Raw genomic sequence first — 27,942 nt, 5'->3', positions numbered from 1 at the left:
ACCTTTTCCAGGTGATAGAGCTGGAATCACCATGTGCTGTCTTTGGGGGCTGGTTTCTGGACTCAGTTCCTTTGAATCTTCTTATAGCTTGGGGCATTCAACTCTTTTTGCACTAGCTAACAGCTCTCTGTGTGGATGTGTCATCTGATAATGAGATCCCCACTGAAGGGCATTGATGGTCTTCATATTTTGTCAGTTATGGACAAAGCTGGTACTATTATCTATATGTCATTTTGTTGTTGTTGTTTTATTTGGGTTTGGTTTGGTTTTTCAAGACATGGTTTCTCTGTGTAACAGCCCTGGCTGTCCTGGAACTCACTTTGTAGAACAGGCTGGCCTCAAACTCACAGAGATCTGCCTGCCTTTGCCTCCTGAGTGCTGGGACGAAAGGTGTGTGTCACCATGCCCAGCTGAGGATGTGGAGTTTCAGCTTATTTTCAAAAACACCGAGAAGCACAGATGTTGACCACATGGCAAGATCACATTTGTTTACATTTGTAAGAAACTGCTCTGTGACTTCTGTCTAATGCGACCATTTTTGGCGTTCCCAGTAGCCATGGTGGTGGTGGTGTTTGGAAAAAAAAAATTTCTTTTTCTTTTCTCAGAGATGTGCAGTGGTGTCTCATTTTTGCTTTAACTTATAATTCCCTTCTAGTATTTGATGATCACCCTTTCATCTGATGCTAGCTGTTTGTTTTCTTTGGTGAAATGTAACTGGAAGATTTTCTGTGTCTCACCTGGTCCCACAGCAGCTTATAAAATAATCACTCAGAGGCTTAATATTAATTACAAACTATTTGGTCTATGGCTCAGGCTTATTGACAGCTAGCTATTACATCATTTTTTAAAAAAAAATTATTTTATTTATTATGTACACAAGCCAGAAAAGGGCACCATATCTCACTACAGATGGTTGTGAGCCACCATGTGGTTGCTGGGAACTGAACTCAGGACCTCTTGAAGAACAGCCAGTGCTCTTAACCACTGAGGCATCTCTCCAGCCCCCTAGCCGTTACATCTTAAATTAACCCATCTCTATTCATCTGTGTATTGCCATGTGTCTTGTGGCTTACCTGTGTTCTGTTACATCTTGGTCCCCCGAAGAGGCTCGCAGTGTCTCCCTGACTCCGCCTTTCTTCTCCCTGTATCTCTGCTTGGATTTACCGCCTGGCTATGGCCTGTCTTGCCATAAGCCAAAGCAGCTTCTTTATTAACCAATGGTAACAACACATATTCACAGCATACAGAAAGACCATCCCACAGCAAAACGTCTCATTAGACCCTTGGCCACTTTTAGCTTGAGCTGCTGGTGTTTTTATTGCTGATTTTTTAAGCATTCTTCGTGTATTTCAGATAGCAGTCTTTTAACAGTGTGTCTTTTGCAAATATGTTCCCCCACTATTTGGTTTTTCTTGTTCTTTTGAAAGTGTCTCTTGCAAAACAAAATATTTAAATTCTAGCTTTTCATTATCTCTTCCATAGAGTGTACCATTGATGTTTTATTTAAAAAGTTATTAGTGGGCTAGGTATGGTGGTGTATGCCTTTGGTCTTAGCAGTCAGGAGGCAGAGGCAGGCAGGTCTCTGTGAGTCTACATATGGATTTCCAGGACAGCCAGGGCTACATAGTAAGGCCTTGTTTCCAGAAAAAGGTAGGGAGGGAGTAAAGGTTGGGAGGGTATGGGACGGGACAAAAGTTATTACTGGGCCAGTGAGAAGGCTTATCGGGTAAAGGTATTTACCCCCCAAGTCTGACAACTTGAGTTCAATCCTCAGACCCTATGTTGTAGATGGAGAGAACCAACTCCCACAGATTGTCCTCTGACCTCCACACATGGGCTGTAGTGTGTGCCCTTCTCTCCTACAAAGTAGGTAAGTAAATGTTAAAAAAGAAGGGAAGACTTCTGAGATCTGTCCATCTCAACTGGGCAGGGCAGTTCATATTGGTAATCTCTGTAAGCAGGAGACTGAGGCAGGAGGATTACTGTGAATTCCAGGCCAACCTGGGCTACAGAGTGAGACAATACCTCAAATCAAACCAAACCAACCAAAGAAACGAAGGATTTGTCCCTCTCTGTGCCTACACTGCCCGGAGCTTCCTGCAGCCTCAGCATAGTGTTCAGACTTTAAGTTCCTGGTGTGGGAAGTCCAACATTCTCACCATATATGAGTGTGATGTTAGCTGCCTCCCCAGCTCAGGGTTTCTCTGGGTAATAGCTATGACTGTCCTGGAACTTGCTCTGTAGACAGGCTGGCCTCGAACTCACAGAGATCCACCTGCCTCTGCCTCCCAGAGTGCTAGGATTAATGGCGTGCACCACTACCGCCCGGCAGTTTGCTGTTTCTTTAAAACTGGGTCTTGCCTTTTAGTATGATATATACTTTGTTGTTAAAATTCAGTCATGACACCCGGGGTAAAAAGAACTCCAGTAAGGAGACCTTTAATGATGTGAAGGGTGGGGAAGGGAGACATCCAGTAGTCCTGGAGTTGACACCTGTCTTTTAGGGAGCCTGTGCCCTGGGCTAGGCAGTGTCCTCCCCTCCCTTTCTATCTGTCTGTCTGTCTCTGTCTCTCTCTCTCATGGGTTCTGGGGCTTGAACTCGGGTTTCTCCCATTGCTGAGCTGAGCCATTTTCTCAGCCCCTCACTAGTACTTTTCAGTTTTCCCCTCCTCAGATGGGGTGGAGGCTGGCTATTTGCCTTCTCCCAGTTCAATGGGCTGCTGTGAAGAAGCTCCTCTGAGGTCAGGCCTCTGGAAGAACACAGCTTTCCTTTTCATAATGGCTCCTTCTTCTTCCTGGAGGAGGTAAAAAGTGGGCATTCTATAACCCCGCCCCGCCCCAGGGCTTCCAGCTGTCAGGGGTCCACACTGACAGCTGTCTGTCAATTACAGTTCAGTGGATTTCCTATCCAGTGCCATGGTTTGGGTGACAGTGTCTCCTGGCAGCCTTCTTCTTTGGTTGACATGGTTCTCGCTGGTTTCTGGGCTGTTTTTGAAACAGAATCTCACTAAATAGTTCAAGGTGGCCTGACCCTGCAATCTGGCTTTAGCCTCCTGGGTGCTAGGATTACAGGTATGAGGAGCGAGCTGGTAGGCTCACTTGCTCACTTTCTCTTTCTTTCCTAACGTTTCCTTTCTTTTCTTTTCTTTCTCTGTCTTTCTTCTTTAATTTACTTTTTTAAAGATTTTTTTTAAAGCCGGGCAGTGGTGGCCCACATCTTTAATCCCAGCACTTGGGAGGCAGAGGCAGGTGGATCTCTAAGTTTGAGGCCAGCCTGGTCTACAGAGTGAGTTCCAGGACAGCCAGGACTACACAGAGAAACCCTGCCTTGAAAAAACAAAAATGAATAAACAAAATTTTTTTTGAGATTCCTTCCCTTTCTTCCTTCCAAACCCTCTCCACTACCCCCCCCCCTTCAAATTCATGGCCTCTTTTTCTTTTTTTTTTTTTTTGGCGTTTATTTATGAATATACAAATCCACCCCTGTGTGTTTTCATGGCTGACCATTGGCTTTAGAAACCAGTTGGTGTGCCCTTCCCTGGGGAAGACTGTTTCTCTCTCGTAGCAATAGTTGCTGTAGTTGGTTGTGTAGGGTTGAGGCCTTGTGACTTCCTGGTTCCACGGTAACATGTCTGTTGGTGTCCTCTTCATTCAGCTCATGTTCAGTCAGCCACGTTGTTGAGACTTCATGGGTACAGCATCTCTTGACATTTCTAGGAGACAGAGTCTCAGAACAAACTCCCTGCTCCTCTGGCCCCTGCAATCTTTCCATCCCCTCTTCTACAAGGACCCCTGAACCTGAGGGGCAGCAGTTCTGTTGTAGATGTGTCAGTAGGGACTGGCCTCCACAACTCTGCACTTGGATGGGTTGTAGTTGTCTGGAATGTCTCTGTCTGTTACAAAAAGGAGTTTCCTTGCTGAGGGGTGAGAGCTACAATTGCCTGGCTGGACCCTGGAATAGTATGTCTCTCTCTTCCATTCCCCTCTCTCTGACCCCTCCTCCCTCCCTGCCTTTCTTCTTTCCCCACCCTTGACAGGGTCTTGTGTTGTAGCCCAGGCTGGCCCAGGCTTTATTGTGATCTTCCTTAGTGTTTATAGTGCTGAGGTTACAAGTATGTGTTGCTAGAGTTTTCCTGCCTGGTCCACAGTCAGGACAAATCTCTATCACCTGCCAGTCCCCCAGCCACTCAGACCCGACCAAGTAAACACAGAGACTATTTGTAGCTAGAGTTTTCCTGCCTGGTCCACAGTCAGGACAAATCTCTATCACCTGCCAGTCCCCCAGCCACTCAGACCCAACCAAATAAACACAGAGACTTATATTGCTTACAAACTGTATGGCCGTGGCAGGCTTCTTGCTAACTGTTCTTACAGATTAAATTAATCCATTTCTATAAGTCTGTACCTTGCCACGTGGCTTGTGGCTTACCGGTATCTTCACATGCTGTTTGTCATCGTGGCGGCTGGCAGTGTCTCTCTGACTCAGCTTTCCACTTCCCAGCTTTATTCTCCTCCTTGCCCCGCCTATACTTCCTGCCTAGCCAACGGCCAATCAGTGTTTTATTGATTAATCAGCAACACATTTGCCATACATCCCACAGCACTTCCCCCCCCCCTTTTTTTTTTCCAAAAAGGAAGGTTTTAACCTTAACAAAGTAAAATTACATATAATTTGGGAATTTGGGCGTAGCTTCTCTTACTACTTCCTGCTGGAGGGGGGCGCTGTATCTTATGGGGAAACAAAGAAAATTTTAGAATTATGGAATAGTCCATGAGGCTGTATCGTCTGAGCCAGATGCCTTCAAACCATTCTGGATGTTGGATCATCTGGGCCATGGTGTCATTGGAGACCTTTCAGGGGGTCTTGGCTGGTCAAACCTGATGTATCTTAATCTTGAACAAATCCATAGCCTCTGGCTTTCTGTGGGAACAAAAGCAGAGTCTCCTTTCCAAAGTAACATATCCTTATATCCAAATTTTGAAGTCAAGGTGTCTTTAAAATATACATTTTGGCATAACTCAACATCTTTTACGATCAAATGTTTTTCTGCAGTTAAAAATCCCAAAGACAACACAATCCAGATTCTCTGTGTAATATTCATCTTTACGTGGCTTGTATTTTTTATATTAGTTTTACTGTCTCTTTAAAGACTTTATTTTTTAAAACTATGTATTTGTTTCTATGACTGTATATATCACCTTTTTTGTCTCTTTCAAGCCTACGTATCTTTTACACACATTGTAAACTATTACATCTGAATCTGTCTTATTGTGAATCTATCACTTTAAACTGCAGCAGCTGTGGCTGCTGGCTCCGCCCACCTCAGCTTCCCAACATGGCTACGTTTACCACCAGCTCTGGGAGCTATCATGGGTCTATGCTTTTTATCCAAGCAGCATGTAGTCCAGAAACCTCTTTTTTTTATTTTGTACTAGCAAAGGCTAAATCCACCACACAGCTTAATGTGCCATTTGCAGAGGCCTCATTCCTGCCATACTGCAGGTCAAGCACACACCAGGAACCCACAAGTAGCTCAAACTGGCAGCTGCCACTCATTTGAGAGAGACAATTAGGAAGCTGTTTTAGCTCCATTTTAGAATCTTTTTTCAGATTTTAGGTGGAAACTCTTGCCAACACGTTGGACGCCATTTGTGTCTCTATATCCATCTTCTCTTTTTAATCTTTACTAGGTAAAATTTGTGAAATATATAGAATTCTATAGGTAGAAAGGGTATACAGACAACAGCAACTTCCTGTTTTACTTTACTATCCCTCATTTACCACTAGGACATAAAAGTGTGCCAACATGCTGTGGACCCCTCTAGAAATATTCTAATGTGGGCTGGAGAGATGACTCAGCGGTTAAGAGCACTGGCTTAAGAGTCCTGAGTTCAGTTCCCAGCAACCACATGGTGGCTCACAACCATCCGTAATGAAATCTGGTGCCCTCTTCTGGCCTGCAGGTGTATATGCAGACAGAACACTGTATACATAATAAGTAAATAAATAAATAAATCTTTAAAAAAAGAAATATTCTAACGTATAGAAATATTTGGTTGTCTATATATTTGTGTTACGTTATAAATTTTGATACATATGGTGGCTGCATACATGCATAAGTACTCTAGACTTCACATTTTCTTTCTTTTTTGTGTGTGAGGGGTTAATGTATCCTGGGCTGGCTTTGAATTCTCTATGTAGCTAATAATGAGCTTGAACTTCTGATATTTCCTTTTTGACTTATGTTTCATTCTATTCTTTGTAATGGCTGTAAAGCCCTCAATGCCTAATAAGTTCTTAAATCCAGTTACAATGGCTACTACATTTGTACATGAGTTTGCAGGAAATAAACATTCTAGCCCTAGAGCTTCCATCTGTGGATCCTCTCCTTTCCTGTTTCCTCTGCTCCCCTTCTTGAGAAAGTGTCTCCTGTAGCCCAGACTGGCCTCTGGGCTACCAGGCAACTGAGAATGACCTTGAATTCCTGATCTGCCTACTTCCTTTTTCCAAAGTGCATTACTGATATGGGCCACCACACCCAACTTACAAAACTTTATTACAGGTATGGTACTTAGGACTGTGGATATAACTCAGAGGCAGAACATTTGCCTAGTACATGTTAGGCTCTAAGTTAGATCCTTGAGGGCCAATGAGGTTTGAGCATGTGTTCTGAGGGTTATATACAAAAAGAAACTGAATTTCCTTTCTAGTTCCAATTGTGTGCACTGATGCACATGTACTTATACTCACACACACCCAAAATCATACACTTTATTTCTCTCATTTGTTTTACTTAACCATAGACTGGTATCATTCAAGTCAAAACAGAATGTTTGCTCACTGTGCTGGCTAGTTTTATGTCAACTTGACATAAGCTAGAGTCATCAGTATGGAGGGAGCCTCAGTTTAGAAAATGCCTCTATAAGATAGGGCTGTAGGCAAGCTTGTAGAGCATTTTCTTAATTAGTGATTAATGTGAGAGGGCCTAACCTTCTTTGGGTTGGGACCATCCCTGGCCTGGTGGTCCTGGGTTCTATAAGAAAGCAGGCTGAGCAAGCCATGTGGAGCAAGTCAGTAAGCAGCACTCCTCCATGGCCTCTGCATCAGCTCCTACCTCCAGGTTCCTGCCCTGTTTGAGTTCCTGTCCTGACTTCCTTTGATGATGAACTGTGATATGGAATCATAATCCAAATAATCAATCCCTTTAGTCCTCAAGTATTTTTGGTCATGGTGTTTCATCACAGCAATAGCAACCCTAACTAAGACACTCACTTATTTTTTTTAAGAGCTTTATGAGTATTCTGACTATGTTGTAGTTCAGTGATTGTGAGGCTCACTGTGAATGTGGAAGAATACTGAGTGTCAATCCTTGCTCTGGGTCTCACACTAGGATGGATTAATGACAGCCTGATGCTGTACTGAAGTGTCCCAAACTGGGAGTCGAGTCCTCTTTCCATCATTCCCTTTTTTTTCTTTGTTTTTCCAAACAGGGTTCTCTGTGTAGCCCTGGCTGTCCTGGAACTCACTCTGTAGACCGGGCTGGCCTCAGACTCACAGAGATCCACCTGCCTCTGCCTCCCTGAGTGCTGGGATTAAAGGTGTGTACCACCACCGCCTGGCATTTCATATCTTTGAGCACTTGACAATTTTATAGGATGTATTTCTAGGTATGGATGTGATAAGTCTGTTGAGATAAGCATTATCAGCTTAACATATTTTAAAAATTTATATGTATGTGTATATGCACCACATGTGTGCAAGATGCCCTTGTACCCTCAGAGGCCAGAAGAGTGCATCAGATTCATTAGAGCTAGAATTACAAGCAGTCGTGAGCCATCGGTAGGGGTGCTGGGAAGATAACCCAGGATCTCTGCAAGGACAGGAAATGGTCTTAACCTATTTCTCCAGTCCCAGCTTCATCAGTTTTAATATTTCCAAATGACCTCCAATGGTATCATTCTCCATCCTCAACCAGAGCATGTGAAAGTGTGTGTCTCTACCATATGTGGCAAAATTATAAGATTGTTTTCATGGGCTGGGCTGTAAATTGGTGGTAGTAGCACTTGCCTATCATGAGTGAAGTGAAGCTCTGGGTTCAATCCACAGTACTGCAAGAAATTTCGTTTTTTAATTTTGCTTACCAAAAAAAAAAAAAAAAAAAAAAAAAGAAAGAAAGAAAAGAAAAGAAAAAAAAGCCAGGTGTGGTGGTGCACACCTTTAATCCCAGCACTTGGGAGGCAGAGGCAGGCAGATCTCTGTGAGTTCGAGGCCAGCCTGGTCTACAGAGTGAGTTCCAGGACAGGTAGGGCTACACAGAGAAACCCTGTCTCGAGAAAAAAAAAATTATTTTTTTGCCACCTTGACATATAAGAAAAGATACTTCACTGTATTAAAGATTTTATCTGTACTTATTTACTTATCTGTGTGCATGTCTGTGTGAATGTATGTACATTGCATGTATACGCATGTGCATGCTGAGGCTGGAAGTGCAGGTGTCTTCTCCTACTCTCTGCCTGTCCTCTGAGTCAGACTCTCTTTCTGAACGCAGGGCTCACATTTTAGCTAGTGTGAAAGTCATCAAACCCTAGTGATCCTCCCGAGTCTTCCCTGCTTAGAGTTGGGGTTACAGGCATTTGCAGGGAACACCCAGCTTGTTATCTGGTGTTGGAATCCAAACTCTGCCCCTCATGGTTATAAAGCTCTTAACCTGAGACATCTCTCTGGTCCCTACTTCATGATTTTAATTATTTAACTCTGAAAGAAGCTAAACAATGCACACTTTGTTTTTGTAAACGAAAATGGTAGGATTATTTTAGATTTACCAAAACGCTGAGTAGGGTGGCAAAGTGACTCAGCTCAGCAGGTGAAGTTTGCTGCCAAGCCTGAGGACCTGAGTTTGAGTCCCTGGAACCCACATGGAGGAGAGAGAGAAGGAACTCTTACCGCCTACCCTCTGACTTGCACACGTGCACTGTGGCCTCTGTGTACTCCCCTCCCCCAGTAAGTCAGACATTGAAGAAAGTTAATGGGAAGACCCTGTGCGGTTCCTAAATACCCCTCATAGCTTCCCCAAAGTGAACATACAGAACTATGGTCCACTTGCCAGAATCCATCGGTGCAGTCCTGTTAGCGGAACTCTAGATTTTCTCTTTTTCCTGTCGGTGTTGTCTTCTTTCTTCTGCTGGTTCTGCAGTGCTGGATCCAGCCCCGGGCCTTTCATGTAGGCAGATGCTCCGTGTCCTCTGCCCTGCACGGCTTTTCAGTGTGACTGGGAAGATCTCATTCCCTTTGATACTTTTCTCTCCTGTCCCTCTTCCCTGCCACTTGTTTCTAACTTAAAAATGGAAAACACTGCTAACCAGTGTTGGGGATATAAGCAGGACTTGGAGGGATAAGCAAATCCGATCCTATTGCTACCTGTGTTGCTCATACTCAGCAGATGCTGCCATATATGGTCAGCATTTACTACTGTAACAAAGCACCCCAGGCTTGTCAGCTTAACCAGGTGTTTCTCACAGCTCTGGTCATCTAATCACGGTGTTGACATGGCCAGGCTCTGAGGAGCCTCCTGCGTTCTGCTGTGGCAGAGAGATGTCAGGATATGAGTGTTCTCTTAAGGACACTTAATCTCATCATAGGGCTCTACCCTCATGACTTCCAAAGGACCCCTCTCCAAATACTACCACATGTTAAGTTATGGCTCCAGCATATGAATTTCCAGGGTACAAAACAGTCTATGCAAAACTTCCCTCTGATGATAGACACTTTTTACTTAGACACTACCAAACTCACTCTGAGAGGTGGTCCAGCCCATCCTAACACGCTCTGCTATTGATTTGAACTCAGTAGGTTTGTCTTCTGTGAGTGAGAAGAACTTAACTGCCTCATTCTCTTTTAAGGCAGGCTCTCACTGTGTATCCGAGGCTGGCCTTGAACTCTGGATCCTCCTGCCTCCACTTCTCAGTTGCAGGGATTACAGCTCATACCAGCATGCTCATCCACTAGGAAACCTGAAGTAACTTGGTGAATGCCTTACCCGTCTTTGCAGCTCCAAAGCTTTCCTCTTTGCTCCTGTCACCTGTGGTGACGTTCTCACCTCTAGCTCTTTCGTCGCTTCACTGAGTGCTTCTCTCTTCACTCAGTGCAGGAGTGAGCTTCAAGACATGAACCTGGACCGCGCCCTGTGCCTCCCGAACCAAATGCAGGGGGTGGTTTTTATTCTCCAGGAATGTAATTCTCAACTATTCCGGTCAGTATCATGAGACCAGGCTTGATAGTAGGTGTGGAGGACATTTAAGTCAGACTGCATAAGCTGAATAGAGGAGAGGTGCTTTTCCCACTGAAAAGTGTCAGTGTTATAATGAGAAGGAGGTATGGGGCCAGGCCGTGGGGACAACTGCTGCACTCTGGGCCTTTGCTGAGATGTTGCTCTCCAGCTTGCCTCCCCTTCTTGCCTCCCCTTCAGACAGGACCATTCTCCTCTGCAAGGCCCTCTCCATGAGTCTTCTTTCCATGAGTCTCTTCTCCTGCCTCCAATGATGCATCAAGGTGAGGAGGGGGGTTTGTGTGGTTTCTGCAGACAATGTCGGTGGAGACCTTAAAAGCAATCGCAATGAAAACATAATCTGTTTTTTATCACAAGCATACACTGCAATTATAAGTCGTATCTGTCATAATACTCACTGGAAAAAAAAATCAAGATACACAGTTTTCTCAGAGTCATGAGGTTTGCTCAAGGAAGTGTCTCAATGCAGCACACCGAACTGCTGCTTCTGACTGCACACAATGCTCTTTTCACAGGGAGTTGGGAACTCAGTCATGTTCAGGGTCCCCAGTCTTCTAGGGGTATGGGACAACCTACATTCTGGGAGCTGTCTTCTCACTGTCCTGTGCTTGTCTCTTCTCTGGAGTGGCTCTTTCTACCTCCATTTCTCAACTAAACAACCTCCCACCACCTTCCCTGGGGTCGGGTGGGGGTCCTAGTATCCTAGAAAAAGATGCTCCAAGTCACCTCATTTTCCTGACTCACTGACCTCTTTTCACTGCTCTCAACCCGAGTCTGGCCAACAACGGTGCCTGGACCAGCCATTCTCAGGGGTTTCTTTTTATGAATCCATGTTGTGAAATGCAGCCCTCCTGATATAACATGGGTGTTTGCACCTTAATCAGAAAAGTTTGACTACCTGCATGAGACAGTAAGAAGCCTGGGCTTGTTGACATTCACACACATGGGTAGAGTGTGGAGAAGGATCATTAGATTCTCACCTCTGATTATAGCCACTCCCTCCTGCATACCACACTCCCAGTTATAATTCTGCCCTAGATAGACACAGTCTGGGGAGTATATGGGACAGAAGGTTAACTGAAGTGGGGGGTGCGGGGGGATCCATCTGTGCAGCTTTCAGGAGCCATTAGCCATGCCAGGGTGGGACTTCCCAGTGGGCATCTGTTTGGGAGTTGTCCATGCTCCCATAAGTCCAGTAAAGCCACTGGACTAGATGGGTATGTCCTTTGGTCAGTTGCTACTGTCCTATCTGGGATGAATGGATGTTCTTGTCTTCCTCAGAAAAACTAAGGCAGCACGTGGTATCGAGACAGAGAGACAGGACAAAACTGAGGGTGAGTTTTGGAGGAGCAGCTGCAGGGTCCTTTCGGAGGGTGGCACAACACACAATGGAAGCTAAGCTGTTTGAGGTGGCACTTGTCCCAGGGGCAAGTCCTGCAGTGGCTCTCCTCCGTGAGGGGTAGGGCAGCATGCCTCCTTGTTGCGGCTGCATTTGCATTGTTCCTGCTGTGACTGAGAAGACATGCAAAGGAGGCTGAGCTGTCGGCCCTGAGGGAAAATTCATGGAGCAAATTCTGGTGGTGCCATCTTCCCAAATGTCTTATGGGGTGGCATTCATTCTTGACATGTGGTCCAACAGGGCTGTATAGGGAGATCTGAGAAGTGACTGGCAAAAGGGAATCCATTGCAGATCCTGAAAGTAGCATGTATGGCATGTTTTATAAGAGGACCATGGTGAAGCTGTATTGCCCTTGCATGCAACTGAGGCCCAGCTCTCTGCCCAGAAAACTTGTCTGCTTGAAGAACTAACAGTGACAAAAAGACATCATTTCGTGAGCCTCGATCTGGTAGGTACACAAAGGAGAGGATGGTTTGCCATTTCTTACAGCTGGGGGATGGACGGAAAAGAGACTGTCAACCAAACCTTCTGGAACCCAAAAGTTGGATGGAGCCCAGTGGGAAGAACTGAATCATGATTTGCATGTGGAGATGTAGTAGAAAGGATACTGAGGGGGACTGGACAGGACAGAGGTGGTATTGGGGCCCATGTTCACCAGAGAGCTTAAGGAAGGTAATTCAGCAGGGGCCTTGGGACTGGTATAACCCTAGGATACATCATGATCATTATGAGGTAGGAGGGGCTCTGGCAGATCTGAATGGTTTATACTGTCATATAAACTGGGTTCACAAAATAGAAACAATCAAGAAGAAATGAAAAAACGGAAAAAAAAACAGGTCACTCAAAAGCAAGTGTGGGAAGGTTTGTGTTGAGATAGAGTTTCTAGGGCAAAAAGAGACAGCTAAATTCAGTGCTTGTGTCTCTGAAGGCTTTTACGTCTGAGCAGTAGTTCACAAACGGGTTATGGAAGGCGTAAATGAGAGCAATACAGGAGAAAAGGATTAAGCTTGACCCAGCACTGACAATTAGCCCCTCAGTGTGTGCTATGTTTATTTCTTTCCTGCAAGAAAGTGCTGTGGGGGTGGAGATTGATTGCCCAGCCAGGCCCTTTCAATAGCCAGGTGTGGATAATGAAGAGGCAGCAGCCTCCACTCTGCCCAGAGCCTGTCAGACCCAGGGAGTTGGTGGGCATGGCAGATGAGGTATAGCCACACTCCTCCTTGGCATCAGACCAAGGCAATTAGTGTGAGCCAGGCCCACTGAGCTCCTAGGTGTGGGAAAATGTACAGTGGCCCTTTGGTAGCACCCCAGGATGAGGAAATGGGATGGCTTGTAGATAAACACTAGATGACAGGGAGCTAAATAGGTCGTCCCCTCCCACCCACATCATTGTGTCCAATGTTGCTCTTTTGAAAAAAGTGTTGCTACAGATGTTTGGGATCTTTTCATGGTGTTTTGGACCTTGCTTGCTAACTTTTTTTGGTTTAGAGATATGATCTCATGGGTCCCAGTATGGTCTCTAAGTAGCCAGGAATGACCTTGAACTTTTGATCATTCTGCCTCCCCCTTCTGAGTGCTGGAATTACAGGAGTGTACTACCAAGTCTGGTTTTTGTGGTGCTAGATTGTGCATGCCAGACTTCTCCACCAACTGAGCTACATCCTGAGCCCCTAACTTTTTTTTGTCTTAAGACAGTTGACACTTTGTTGGTGGGTCTTCAGAGATCTGCCCACCATCTGTAAAAGGACTTTATAATTCTAGCCTCTGAATATCTTACAGACTTAGAAAAGCATCTGGAGTGCAGGCAAGCGCATTTAAAGAGCAAGAGTGGGAAGTTATCCTGCACAAAGTGCAAGGACCATGCACAGCTGTGAAGTTCTGAGTTTTATGGTTGGATGTCATGCAGATGATACCCAGTAAAGTGATTAAGAAAATCCTATGGGTTGGGGATTTAGCTCAGTGGTAGAGCGCTTCCCTAGCAAGTGCGAGGCCCTGGGTTTGAGCCTCAGCTTAAAAAAAAAAAAAAAGAAGAAGAAAGAAAAAGAAAATCCTACAACAGCCTGTATCTGTAAGCTTTAAACAAAGATCTTTGAAGGAAGGTAGCCATTATGGAGGGAAAAGGACACTCCCAGAAATTGTAAGGTTACTGAATGAAAATCTCAGTGTCAGGGGTGGGTTATTTTCCTTTGATTGTTGGCCAGGGTGGTCCCTGGCATCCCAGAACAATGCAGCTGTTGCCACTGCTGTTGGTTGCACATGGGAACTAGACGGTACAATGCTATTGCTGAAGATGTTACATGCTGATTGCAGGACATGCATAATTCAAATGGATTGAGCTGAAAGCTCCCTTCTTGCAGACTGATGTTTGGACGCACCAGGTGTTATGTAGGCTGCTAGGGGAGAATTGTCACAAATGGTCCTACTTATCTATGGACACCAGTGTTAATGTCACCTGTGTGCCAGATAGATGTGCCCCTGGTACAATAATGGTACAACTAATGTCTGATTGTCTTTAAGAACTGCTCTGCAGGAAGAGACTCATGTTGGAACTGTAAGATAAAAGCCTTTACCTGGGGAGGTCATAGGGTCCTAGTGTGGCAGTTACTTCTGTAATTTCAAAAATAAGTTAAATGGGTACGTGCCTGTCAGACAGTCTGCTAACATTTATGTTTATGCCTATAGATGACTGGGCTGTCAGCATCAGTTGTAGAGAGGATCCTTCTCTTTTCTTGTCTTTTCTTCCAGTGGGTAAGTTACTGAGAAGACTCATAGCCCATCAAATTGCAGAGAATAAAGTGGCTGTTGCTATGACATGGTGGTCTGGTACTCAGCCACAGTGGAAGACAATGACCAAGCATCTCTGTCATCTCCCAATGCTCAGAGAATACAGCAGCAGAAGAGGGGGTGGAAAGAGCGCCCGAGGAAGACTGAAGTGCCGTGTACCCATCTTCAGAACAACACATGGCCTTTACCTTCTTAAAACAGCCTCAGCTGCATGGGCTTTCAGGAATATCTAAGGAAGTAGACTAACTGAAGGAGAAATCCATTTAGTTTTTAGAAGAGGAATAAATCTATGTTAGGATGGGACTTTTCTGTGGCACAGCTGTTTTGAGGTCATCCACACTAATGTAAGTTACACTCACCCCATGCTTCTCTAAGCACCCCTTGTAAATTCATTGGTTCATCAAGGGTACGGTCACTTCTGTGGTCTGTTGTTGGTGCCCTATCTAGAGTGAACAGTTATTTGCCCAGTCTCCCTTGGAAAAGTTAATCCAACAACCATATATCTGCATTAAGCTTGATTTTCTTCACATACACCAGCTAACGCAATATTCAGTACTGTAACCATCTTAACACAAGTGTGAAAATTATGTTTGAGACAGGATCTCACTATCTAACCCTGGTTGGTTTCGAACTCACAGAGATCCTTTTGCCTCCACATCCTGAATGATGAGATTAGAGGCGAGCAGTCCTAAATCATTTTTAAGAGCATAACAAGGTCCTCATATCCTCAAGGCAGCTCTACCAGGCAGCGTCATTCTTCCTCGCATCAAAGGATAAATTGAGGCCGTTGCTCTCCGCGCGATGGCCTCTACTGCCCCATCTGCATTTCTGGATGTCCCGGGGGCAAAAGCGCCACGGTGAGGTCCCCTCGCCTCGCCACGTTTCCCGTCGTGAACTGTGGCCACCACCTGATGTCCCTCTCTGCCTCTGGGAGAGCCAGTGAGGGTGCAGTTAATCCCACCCCATTCTACAGACGTGACAGCGGAGGCTCAGAGTCGCCCAGCGCCTTTCTATAGCCCACGAAGATGCAGTCGCGGCCATACGACCACGCGATGCTGAGTACATTGGATCCCGGGTGACAGGCAGCCTCCCGCCTCAACGTCCGGTACCAGATCCGGAAACCTCCCTTCCGGTTCCCAAGTCTGCGTTTCGGAAGTGAGTCACTCTGCCAGCACATAAGATGGCCCCTAAGCTCACAGACCGCCCCGAATGTCGACGGTAAGGTGGGCGGGACCCGGAAGTTGCCCGGTCGGGGAATGGCGGCCTCTGGGGGCGTGGCTTCCGGCGCTCCTTGCTTGCAAGTAGCCGCGGCTTAGAGCGCAGGCGGCAGCTGACAGGCGCTTTTTCTTCAGACGGCTGCGGCTGGAGCCCAGCGAGGCGGGCGGCCCCCTGCTCTCGTCCCCGTGTCCCGGCCCGCGAAGTTCCAGGGCGCCGGGGCATGGAAGAGGGGAAGATGGACGAGAATGAATGGGGTTACCACGGCGAAGGCAACAAGAGCCTTGTGGTGGCCCACGCGCAGGTGAGCGACTGGCGGGCAGCGCGGCTCCGGGCCTCACCGACGGCTCTGGCAGCCCTGTGCCTACTACCTTCTAGCTTGGGTCGTGACTCCTCCTCCAGCTTCCGCTCAGGTGGTTCCCTGGTACCCCTCCCTCCCAGTATCCTCCTCAGCTCCGTGCTCATCCCGGCACCCCTATCTCCGTTGGCCCCCTTTCCTCCTAGTGTCCCTTCTCGTTTCTCTGTCCCCTCAGTACTCTTTCCCACACCCTGTGGGTGCCGCGTGGCCCCACGCTGTGCAGCCTCCCTGGGATGATCATCTTACTGCCAGGCCACGGTGGGCCAGAGGCCGAGACTGGATCAGGGCTTGGGCAGCACTGACCAAAGTACCAAGTGCTGTCACGCTCAGCCCGGAGTTCAGCCTCCGGAGACCACGGAGCTGCTGTTAGGAACGGGTGCTACCGCAGGTTCGCATCCAGATCATAACTTTAAACGGTTTCTCCTTCGTTCAACTTGAAAGGGAGTTTCAGAAGACGTAGTGATTTCCAAGGGGGCGAATTTAGGAAGAGAGTTTCAGAAGATGTAGTGATTTCCAAGGGGGCGAATTTAGGAAGAGAAGCGTATGGATTTGTGTGCAGGCCCAGGTTCTCTGACGTCTTGCTGTCTGATACAATCTAGCAGGAATGTGGTGGGCCGGGGGAGTAGAAGGCAGGAGGTGTCATGTGAGAAGGTTAATAGCACAGGGAGCTGGGGTGATTCCCAGCCTACCACTGGCAGAGGAGCAGTAGGCTGCATTAGGAACGTGAAGCTAGGAATAGCTTGCATTTTGTTTTCATGAAGTTAAGATTGTACCGACCTTACTGAGTGTTGAGCCGCCTAGTGTAGTGGGTAGCCAAGAGCTTGGGCCTTGAGTCTAGCTGACATCTGCCCTACTGGTGTGTTTGTTGAGACTGTGGACCAAAGAGGAGAAAGCCCGAAAGGCAGTTTTTTCAGCGCCTTTTGTGGCCAAGGAGAACGGATGTTTTTAGGTGGGATGGAGAGGCTCTCTGCTCCTTTGGGTACTGGGCATGTCTGTAGCCCTCCTTCCCCTTTGAGAACCAGTGAACTTCGAGTCTCTGCTCAGCCTCCCAGGCCTGCCTCATCCAGTCCAAGTCTCTCCAGCCATGGCCACTTTTTCTGAGCTAGCATCAACCCCTGAGTTGAAAAGCTCTTATAGAGCTCTTCCTCCTCTGTAGTATGTGTGCACAGCTATCCTTAGTCCCATCCTGCAGGAGCTGGGTATGCCGGTGGGGACATCTGCACTGTCACTGGCCAGCAGCTCTGAAAGAAAATGTGCTGTTCTGCCGTGTGCAAACAAGGAATGAGAGAAAAGGAGCCTCTGTGGTGTACAGGTCTTGGGGCGGAGGAGCTTAGCAAGGGCTGCAGGAGTAGATAGGGATGCTTGGGTAGACAGGACGGTGAATAGCCAGCCAGTTCACAGGTGAGCTGTGTCGGGTTCCCTAGGCCCTCTACTCTCAGGGATAAAGGTCCACTGTTGCTTGTCACTCTGAGTTACATCTCATCCCAACACCTCTTTAGTGTATCCATTCCCAGGTACAGTACCCGGTGCAGACAGACTTCTGATACACTTGCCAGGCTGTCAGCAGCTGGTCACTGTCCTGTCTGCAGCCACAGGCATGGATCCTGCCAGGACGTGCTGCATCTTAGCACAGGTTTTTCTCCAGGCAGCCTGAGGGCATGACTCTTGTGCTACTAGCCATTTCAGTCAGTGATGCCTGTGGCCTCCCTCAAGGCCACCACAGCTTAGCTCTCCTAAGGCAGCTGTTTTTGCTGCCTTTACCTCCCACTTGTTGGTTTTGGCTCAGAATCTGTGAGGTTACTTTACATTTCGTTTGTCATCCAGTCTCTTAGTTGTCCAGGGCACCTAGCCTTTGGGCTGTGTTGGCCATGAGGTGCAGGGGAATCAATGCCCACTCCTACTACTATGAAGAGCTGTCGTTTTTTCTTCTTGCTGACAGAGGTAACATGAAAGACTTATTACTTAACTAGTCTGCTCAGAAAGAACATTTATCAAAGCTTGAAGAGAACTGCTCATTGCAAGTTGGTCTGGTTTTAAACCCTTTCAGAGACTCTGGAGAGCCTCAGATCGTTTCTATGACTGTATAGTGTCTGGACCTTTTAGGTGTGAACGACAAACTGTGGGGTCACTTCACAGGTTCTCTTTCAGTCTTATGTGTTAGGATTTATGTTTTACAATATAAACAGTTTAGATGGTTATTTTATAGTGGATGGATTAGATAAAGTAGGCTAATACCCATTTAATGTGGGTAAATGTTACTAATGTTAACTGGAAAAAGGAAATTACAGACAGGTAGTGTGAGTGTAATTACACGTGACTGAAAGAAAATACATCAAAATATTGCAAGTAGTTAGCCACTTACATTAGTATCACTTGATTGCTTGATTGAGAATGGGTCACTGTGTTACCCTGGCTGACCTCAAACTCATCGACTCAAGCCATCTTTCTCCTCCTCCTTAGGAACTGGGATTAAAGGCTGCCAGACTTGGCTCCTCTTTTTGTTTTAAAAAATATTTTCTGCACTGTGAAAGCCAGAGATAGGGAGATCTCTGTGAGTTTGGGGCTAGCTTGGTCTATCTAGTCAGTTCCAGGCTAGCCAGAGCTACATAGTGAGAGTCTGTCTCAAAAAAAAAAAAAAAAAAGAATCTGAAACTTTTTACATTAATTATATATTCATTAACTATATATTATAATCCGGAAAAAGGAGCTGTGGGTGTCGCTTAGTGTTAGAATGTGCACTTAGCATGTTTGATGCCCTGAGTTTAGTACCCAGCATCAAAACTATCCCAGGGTTGAAAAGGATGCAGACGTGAACCATAGTGTAGGTCACAAAGTGAATGTACCACCCATTGATGAGATCCTGAGGAGTCCAAGGGGAGGCAACCCCAACAACATGTGAAAAAGACAAAAATCAGGACGAACAAGGACGTTTTTTAAAGTTTGTAGTTTGGGATCTAATTTCTGTTCTCATGTGGTTGATAAGAAAATATTGGAAGTGAAAATAGGTATTATTCATGAAGATGTCCATCACAGGGTTATTTATGATAGCTAGGTAGACCATCCCCTTCAGTGCTGGAGGAATTCTCCTCCTTTGTAGACATGCTAAAGCACAGCTGATATTTCTGTTTTTCCAATCACGTGTTTACCCAGATCCTGGCTGGGTCCATCTTCACTATTCACCTAGAACTGGTTGAAAGAGTTTGAACTTTTTCTTGTCACTGACATCTCTTAAAGAAATGACATGTCGTACACTTGAGATGTTCAGTGGTGGTCTTTCAGATTGATGCTGTTGAGTGTTTCTTTCTTGGTGGTTTGGTCTGGTCACATCCTGTCTCATTGCATGCTCACTCTTTATTCCTTAATCTGGTGTTGCTAGGTTAGAATTTATTTCCATATTCCCTTGGATGATGGTTAGCCTCGTGTTGCCTTGCTAGTATAAGGATGTGTTTGTTTTTCTACATTTACATTTTCAGAGGTGACCTTTCTCCCTCCCTGACTCCTTCCTGCTTGGTCAAAATTCAGTCAGAGTTCAGTTCTCAGTAGCGATCTCTGTCTTCAGAAAGCAGCAATGCAGGAGGCTTTTGTGTGTTTACAGAACAAGGCTGTTCTGTGCTGGCCCACCCTCATCATCATCACAGTCTGGGTGGGTGGTTCAAGGGGCTCTGATATTTGCTTGTATTTCTCTGATACCACCTGTGGCTTCTGTGAGTCTTGACTCCTTTTTACGTATTGTTGGAACCACTACCCATTAGGGGTCACCGAGCTGGCCTGTCCTGTCTCCATAGCTCCTCTTGGGCTCCCAGGATGACATCAATGTATACATTCTTTCACTTTGTGACCTCCCCCTGTGGTTCACACCTCTGTCCTCTTCACCCTGGGTGGATGGCTGGGAGGTTGAGCTAGAGCTACCAAAGGGTAGGAAGGAGGATGGACAAGGAACCAGTGCTTACTGCTGCTGATGCCATGGCTTTCTTTCTCCTTTGGGGGTCTGCCTATTCTCTCCGAGGCTCTTAGCTGTCATTGAGGCTAAGGGTGCTGTTGTGAACACCTCAGCCCCCTGCTTAACAGGTTTTTTTTTTTTTTTTTTTTTTTTTTTTTTTTTTTTGGTTTTTCCAAGACAGGGTTTCTCTGTGTAGCTTTGCGCCTTTCCTGGATCTCGCTCAGTAGACCAGGCTGGCCTCAAACTCACAGAGATCCGCCTGCCTCTGCCTCCCGAGTGCTGGGATTAAAGGCGTGCGCCACCACCGCCCTGCTTAACAGGTTGTGAGGATGTGTATTTGGTTGTCACAGGGGTCAGTGGTTTGTCATTTTGTGCCTCTGGTAACTAGTAGACCATGGATGGTTTCCTTATAGGTTGAGAGTCTGTGTGGAAATTGGTTTCAGGAGTCACATTTGGGACATATGGTGGCTTCCACCTGGAAGTCATCCTTACAGTTTGGAGGGTCTCATTAGAAGGCTGTTTCTGGAACCTGGGGCCATATCCTGAGGGGTGATGCTCTTTTGTATCCCTTCCCTTGCCAGTGATCTCGGCTTCCTGGGATCTTTCATGGATCCTTTCCTGAGTTATTCCTCACCACCTTGTCAGAGGACAGTGGTCCCTGGGACATCTGACATAGTGGTTCTTTCTACCCTGAGAGTACCCTGTAGGTGGTAGGATAGCTTATCTTCACTGAAGGGCTTTAATTGTCCCCCCAGTCTCTCTCCCCATTATGGTTTGGATCTTCACTGACCCTCAAAGGCCATGTTGAAGTCTTGGTCTCCAGCTGACAGTGCTGTTGGAGGCAAGACCTAGTTGAAGGAAGCTAGGTCATTTGATCCTTAGCTTTGAAGAGGGAGGGTATTGGGGCCCCAGCCTTTTCAAATTCTTGCTTTCTCTTCTGGCTAAAGTTAGGGAATAGCTTTCCTCTGCCATGCACTTCCATCGTGATACTCTACCTCACTACAGGCTCAAAGCAGTGGGTTAAACAGCCAGGGATGTAAACCTCTGAAGCCATGAGCCAAAACAAGTCTTTTCTTTATTCTATTTATTTTTTATTTGTATGCTGTTTTATTATTATGTATTATTACTATTATTATTTTATTATTTTCTTTTTTCTATTTATTTTTATTTGTATGCTGTTTTGGCTGCATGTATGTCTGTTCACCATGTGTTTGCAATGCCAACAGAGGCCAGAAGAGGGACTCAGGTCCCCTGGAACTAGGGTTCCATATAGTTGTTAGCCACCCTGTGGGTGCTGGGAACCGAACCCAGGTCCTTTGGAAGAGCAGCCAGTGCTCTTAGCTGCAGAGCCATCTCTCCAACTCCACATTTCCTCCTCTTAAGCTTTTTTTTTTTTTCCCCAGATGCTTTGTCACGGTGCTAGAAAGCTAGTGGTGGCATACGCCTTTAGTCCCAGCACTCCAGGCAGATCCAGTGAGATCCAGGACAGCCAGAGCTACACAGAGAAACCCTGTCTCAAAAAACCATAAAGAAAGAGAAAAAAGCGAGCAAGCAAGCATTTCTTTGAGTTTCATTTTAGAAGGTTCTGTGTGGCCTTTTATTTCTATTATTCAGTGGTTGTTTCTTTTGCCTCCCAGAAAAATACAGAGTAGTAGAAAAAATACAGAATAGTAGAAGAAAGTGGCAACACCCAATGGCTCCACACTTACAACATGATTTCTGAACACTCTGATGTTCTTGCCTCCAATTCATCCCTAGTTACATGCCTTTGTTGGTGGCAGGAAATCCTCCGCAGCATCTATTTTAGCCTCCTTTGGCCAATGACACCTCTTTTACTCTGTTCTTGCTAATGGGAGCTGTAATGGGACTTTTCACTTGTTTTATATTGTCACTGGACACTCCCCTGGTGGCCTCTACTCTTCACTTCCCATAACCACCCACCTCAGCCAGGGGAGGCCCTTTAGGAAGGTTGCTTGGCCCTGGTGAGCTGAATGTGTCTGAGTGCTGATACTAACTGACCTTTAAAGCTGATGACAGTTCTCCTGGGGGAGTTTGTGGATGATGAATGTGTGGGTGGACAAAACAGTTTTCCTTGAAATGCATCCGTCACTGCATTGAGATTTTTCTTCGTTGGTCATGGTTTGAGCTACCTGATGGGAAAGGAGAGACTTCCTGTGGTTGATAGAAAGACTGAGCTACTTCACATGGATATGATGGTCGAGGACACCTTGTGGAGGGATGGTCCAGTAATAGAGAACCAGTGGGCCACTATGGGCTTTGCTGCTTAGGCCTCACAAGGCTTGTGTCCATACTGTTTGCCTGGGACTAGCCAGCACCCCCAACCCCTTAGTTGACAACTCAGCAGCCACATGGAGCTGGACAACTGGAAATGGGATGTGGAGATGCCCCTATGATTCAGGCCTGTCTCCAAACAGTGTTCCAATGCACATGACTTTGACCTTAACGGCCAAGATCTTAATGTCTGGGCTTTCCACATTTTATATTTTAGGGTTCGTGTGGCCCACCTCAAAGGGAGAGGTGGTGGGGAGTTTGTAGTCTGGGAGTATACTCTGGTGCTCTGCATGTGCTGTTTGCAGTAGTGATAATGTTGATGTTAGTAAGTGCTGGGGGAATAGTGAGCCTACAATATTTTCTTCCTAGTAACTTTCTTCACCCCCACCCCTCCATGGTCTCATTATGTAGCCCTGAATAGCCTAGAACTCACTCTGTAGACCAGGCTGTAGACCAGGCTGACCTTGGACTCACAGAGATCTGCTTGCTTCTGTCTCCTGTTACTGGGACCAAAGGGGCTTTTAGTCTCTTTGTAATCTAGGCTGGAGTAGAACTGACTCTGTGGACCAGGCTGCTGTCCTTCTGTCTTCCAAGTACTGGGACTGTAGGTATAAGCCACCTTGCCCGGGTATATTAACTTTTTTTTTCTTGGTAGGCTAGAGACTTGCTTTCTGAATTAATTTATGTTGATGCTCATGTTTTTTGTTTGTGTGTGTGTGTGTGCTAATAATGCAAAGGAAATGTATAGTTTCCATTTGTAAATAGGCCAGCTGTCTTGTGTTTATCAGGAACACAGTGGCAGGAACTTTGGAAATGTACACTCATATTAATAATAAGATGCTGCCAGGTGTGGAGTCAATGAGTTCCTATTGTTGGCATTTGTGTGCACAGGCCCTCTGAATGGTTTGTCTGAGGTTCCAGTGGGCAGTTCCTGTGATAGAAAGGCTCAAGTGACTTGCCTAGCACCACCCTTCCTGGGTGGGCCTGTCTGGCTAAAAAATTCTGTTGTGCAGCTTATTAGTTCCCTGGGAAGTGGAGAAAGACCCTGCTTTCCTCTGGTTGCAGTAGAGCTCTGAGAGAACAAACATGGCTCCTGAGGGCTCCCTATGTGGGAGTAAGGTTCCCTACATGTAGGGCAGGGCAGGAGGCATCAGTGTGTCCTGTGTTGATGTTCAAGCATGGCCAGGCTTTCTGTGGAAAACATACTCATTCCTGTCATTGACATACATTGTCTTAATTGTTGGATGGCTATAATCAGACAGGTTCTTGAGCAGAACAGCACTGTTGTACCCAGGTGAGGAGAAAAATCAACTTTTAGAAGAGAGTTTCTAGAAGTTGATTATAATTAGCTTTTCTGCAGACCTACTTCTTTTTTTAAAATTTAGATGAAATTTTACTTCTGTTAAAGGGATCATTAACCCAATGATTCCCAAGGTTAATTGGTGATGCCTGCTTTGAATATGAGGAGGGAACAATTCTAGCTTGTATGCTTGGGTCCCAGCTCTGCAGGCCAGGATTGGCATTCAGCTCTACAGCTGATTAGCAGTGTATCCAATGCAAGGCACCAGTTGGCAATGGGAACTCAGTAAGAGGGGTTGGAGAGGTTGTGTTTGGTGATGCATGCCTGTAGTTCTCACATAGTCCCAGCTACTTAGATGGCTGAGGCAGGAGGATAACTTGAGCCCAGGAGTACAAGGCTAACCCTAATCTGGGCAATGTAGACCCTTAAAAAAAATGAATTGCTGAGGCCTTCTCAGTGATATTAAGAAGGAGAGGCAGAGTGTGTGAGAGGGGTTGGAGGGAGGAAAGGGAGAAATTATATTTTAATTAATAAATTAAAATTATATTTTAATTAAAAACAGAATTTATTAAAAAAATATTTAAATTAAATAAGATGGACTTGGGGGCTGAGAGGTCCCAACCAGCATAAGAGGAGTAGTGTTTGGGGGTCTCCACAGGGCCTTTGTTGCTTCTTAGGTAACCCACAAATACTGTGTTTTTACAAAAAACTTTGTTAGAGACTTATTTATATTCTCTGTGTGTGTGGGTATTTTGCTTGCATGTATGTCTTTGTACCACATACATGCCTGAGGCCTTGAGAAGTCTGAATAGGTTATTAGATCCCCTGGAACTGTAGTTATAGATGGTTGTTAGCTGCCATGTGGGTGCTGGGAATTAAACCTGGGTCCTTTGCAAAAGCAGTATGCACTCTTAACCTCTGAGCCATCTTTCCAACCCCCATTTTAAAAGCCATTTTTAAGACAGGGTTTCATGCTGTATGTAACCTGGGTCAGCGTGGACGTCGTGGAAGTGCTTGCTTTCCTACTGCTGGTATTACGTGCATGTCACCACACCCAGCTTGGGTGTATGCATTTTTGTATGTATTTGAAATAGGTTCTTGCTATGCAGTCCAGGCTGGCTGGGAACTCAATCCCAGCTTTGGGAGGCTGAGACAGGAGGCATACCGTGAGGCCAGCCTGGGTTATATACTGTGTTCTGAAATGAGACTGCTTCAAAAACAGAAGACAAAAAAACCCAAATCCCAAACCCAAACTGTGTTGTTGTAACCTGGAAATGCTGTTGAACTTGTCATGAGCGTTCCTCGAGAGTTCTTCATCCAAAGAGATCGTATGCACACTTCATTTAACAATTTGTGCTTTAAAAAACAAAAACAACTTTCGTTTATTTTGAAACAGGATCTTGCTAGAAATTGTGATTTGATGGATGTAAAATTGTGTTGGGCTTGGTGGCACACATCTATGATCCCAGTGCTTGAGAGGTGATGAATTTGAAGCCAGCCTGGGCTATATAGTGAGAAAAGCAAGAGGGCTGGAGAAATGGCTCACAGGTTAAGAACATATACTGCTCCTCCAGAGGACCTGAGTTCAGCTGCCTGCACTTAACTTTGGGCAGCTCACAAACTGCCTATACTCCAGTTCTAGGGGATTCAGTGCCCTCTGAGGGCCCCTACACTGGTACCTGGGCATATATTACCCCAGTGAGTCCCCTACCTCATAGTTTTTTTCTGGCATGTCTGTGCACCGTGTGTATAAGTGGTGCTGGGACTCAGATCGGACTCAGATCCAGGACCACCGGAAGAATAGCCAGTGCTCTTAACCTCTGAACCATCTCACTAGCCCCTGGATAATGACTGGTGACTTCCTTATTTCTTTAAGATAAATATCGAGGAGTGAGTGGGCTGGGCCAAAGGCCACAGACTTTGCTGGCTGCCTTGTGGTGCAAGCTTTCTGAAAGTGACCCCAACTGGGTTTCTCCATGCTGCCCTTTCCCCACAACTGCTGACTCTTATACCTGAGTGTTGGACCAGTACTGATCATGTTTTGTTTTATTTTCCAACAGCGCTGTGTAGTTCTGCGTTTTCTGAAGTTTCCTCCAAATAAGAAGAAGGTAAGATTGGTAGGCTGACTACAGTCATCACAGTCTTTACTTACCTTTGCCTAGGACAGAAAAGTGCTCTACCTCTAGGGTGTATCCTATATCCTAAGCCCTCCAGTGCAAAAATATTAATGCTAATTGTAGAAATTTAAGTATGAAATAATCATTCAATATGGGAAGTAGTGGGCCCTTATTCCTGATGTATGAGACCTAACAGGCCCTCTGAGTCACTGCGTGTCACTCTATGGTAGGTCTGTCTGCATGAGCCCTGGTGTAGCCTGTGGGCCCTGCTCAGAGGATCCCAGATTTCGACTTGATCTTGATGAGTTCCTTGGTTGCCTCAGCAGAACTGTGTGTAAGAAAATACAGTGTGTCACACTGGGTAGACAATCTGTTCTGCTAAAGTCACAGTGGGCAAGTTCAGGTAGAGCAGTAGGTTGTGTTGGCAGAGTCATCCAAGCACAGCATGTGGACCCTCCATGAAGGCTTGCCTGCCCCCTTGTCTACCCGAGTTGAGCTACTGCTGCTTCCTGGTAAATCTCAGGTAGATACTGAGTATTGGAGGCTCCGATGGCCACAGCTTCTTATCTGCTCCTTTTGTTCCAGCACTCTCTGTGAGGGAGGCTGAGACACTTGGCCCATCTTGTTTTGTACATGGCCAGCTGTCTGTGAGTCACATAGGGCTCACCTGGCTCCGTAGTGGGGGAAGGTGAGGAGGTTGTGTCCGGTGTACAGGATTGATGATTCAGTGTCTCATTAGAGCGTCTGGGGGACAGTGTGTCAGGATCTGAGGGCAGAGGTCATGGGAGCTATGGGACATTGGTGGTAGACATGATAGAGGCCCTCAAGGCTTGTCTCCTGGGAGCACGCAGGAATGCTGTCTTTAATGGGGCAGGAATGAGAGCCAAAGGTGGGTTAAGCAGGCGGAGGGAATAGGTGGGGTCTAAACATCCTTTGGCTTCTACCTCAGCTGCTGAAGAGAAATGACTCAAGGTGTTCTGTTTCTGTCAGATGTGTCTTGGGGTGGCTGCAGCCTCTTCTGTCCCGCTTGTCCTTGTGCAATGGCTGTAGTGTGCAGGCACCCCACCTCAGTGGATGACCTGTTAGGCCTTCCTGGGCAGTGTCTTCTTGGTGGGGATTCACGTGGTTACCCTTCTGTCCCCAGAGGGATTTTTATCAGGAGCTGTGACATAGCTGTAGAGGGCCACTGGGTGTGTTCTGGGTGTTTCTGTCAGGCTAAGTTCTGACAAGATCCAGTTGTAGGAGCTATGGGATGTCTGCACATACCTTGTGCAGAGCATTGCTGCGTATGGGTGGTGAGTTCTCCAGAGGTTTGTGGGGTGCACAGTACTTAGTGTATACGTGGGATGGCAGCTTAGTCTATCCTGGGCTGGGCTCCTGGGAGGGAGCAGTGTTAGGGGCCCTGCTTGGAGTTCCATCCAGACACTATCCTGTGCTTGTCTCTTCCAGACCTCAGAAGAGATACTTCAGCATCTGCAGAACATCGTGGACTTCGGCAAAAATGTCATGAAAGACTTTCTGGGGGAGAACTATGTTCATTGTGGGGTAAGTGTGACTTATCCACATTTCGATTTACATCCAGTTCTGTGCTGACAATACTCACATCTCAAGGATAGCCCTTGTGCACTAAGAATCTTCAAGCTTTTCCCACCTGCTGTGCCATATGGCAATCAGTCAGCCCTGCCCAGAGGCTCCTGCACGGTGAAGTTCTCCAGTGAGGACTTGATATGTTATCCTTGAACCTGAAGGGAGCTTTGCCCTGTATTCCTGTGGGTTAAGGAACAATGTGGGCCCATTCCTGGAGGCTCCTCCTGGAAGAGGCTTGTGGGTGTGAGCATGGTTGTGAGTTGCTGTGGATGATACTCAGTGAGGGCCTTAGAAGAAAAGCTTTGAAAACCCTTAATACTCCTGTTTGTTTGGGTGTACCATCTTTGCCCCTGACCTGTGGTGGGGAGGGACTAGATAGAGGACACCCCCTGGCCTGCCTGTCTGACCTGACCTGTTTCTGAGCTTGGGACTTTGAAAGTCTGCTCTGTTTGTCATTCTTTTCTTGCCTGCTGACTCTGTGGCCTGTCCTCCCCAGTGTCTAGTGTTGGGGATGTGTGGAGGATTCCTGCAGTTTTCTACAGGATATGTCCGTTGAATAGTGTTTGTACCTCCTCACGTCTTCTTGGAGAAAGGTTGTCAGAGGTACCATCTGCTGGGAAATACGCTCTTCTGGCCCTTGCGTGTTAGAGTGAGTGGCAGTCTC

General features: G+C 46.3%; 1 protein-coding gene and 1 long non-coding RNA gene across 5 annotated transcripts in view; both read left to right on the top strand.

The window, feature by feature from the left end:
• Window positions 1-11,280: 11,280 nt before the first annotated feature.
• On the top strand, window positions 11,281-14,772 carry LOC131910987 (uncharacterized). Its single transcript, XR_009379277.1, has 3 exons — window positions 11,281-11,620; window positions 11,926-12,133; window positions 14,431-14,772. It is a non-coding gene; the product is annotated as an uncharacterized LOC131910987 (long non-coding RNA).
• Window positions 14,773-15,733: 961 nt separating this feature from the next.
• Ippk (inositol-pentakisphosphate 2-kinase) overlaps window positions 15,734-27,942 on the top strand; it is a 65,143-nt gene continuing 52,934 nt past the window's right edge. For all 4 annotated transcript variants that reach the window (XR_009379276.1, XM_059262966.1, XM_059262967.1 and 1 more), the window contains exons 1-3: window positions 15,734-15,988; window positions 25,635-25,682; window positions 27,141-27,236. Coding sequence is in view for 3 of the 4 variants with exons in the window: in XM_059262966.1 (XP_059118949.1) it covers window positions 15,908-15,988; window positions 25,635-25,682; window positions 27,141-27,236 (225 nt within the window). In the remaining variant the exon portion in view is untranslated. The remainder of the gene's footprint in view (window positions 15,989-25,634; window positions 25,683-27,140; window positions 27,237-27,942) is intronic.

This window comes from Peromyscus eremicus, chromosome 5 (genome assembly GCF_949786415.1).
Source record: "Peromyscus eremicus chromosome 5, PerEre_H2_v1, whole genome shotgun sequence".
Classification (NCBI taxonomy): domain Eukaryota; kingdom Metazoa; phylum Chordata; class Mammalia; order Rodentia; family Cricetidae; genus Peromyscus; species Peromyscus eremicus.
The sequence above is the reverse complement of the archived record's forward strand: the minus strand, read 5'-3'. Positions and strand labels throughout refer to the sequence as shown.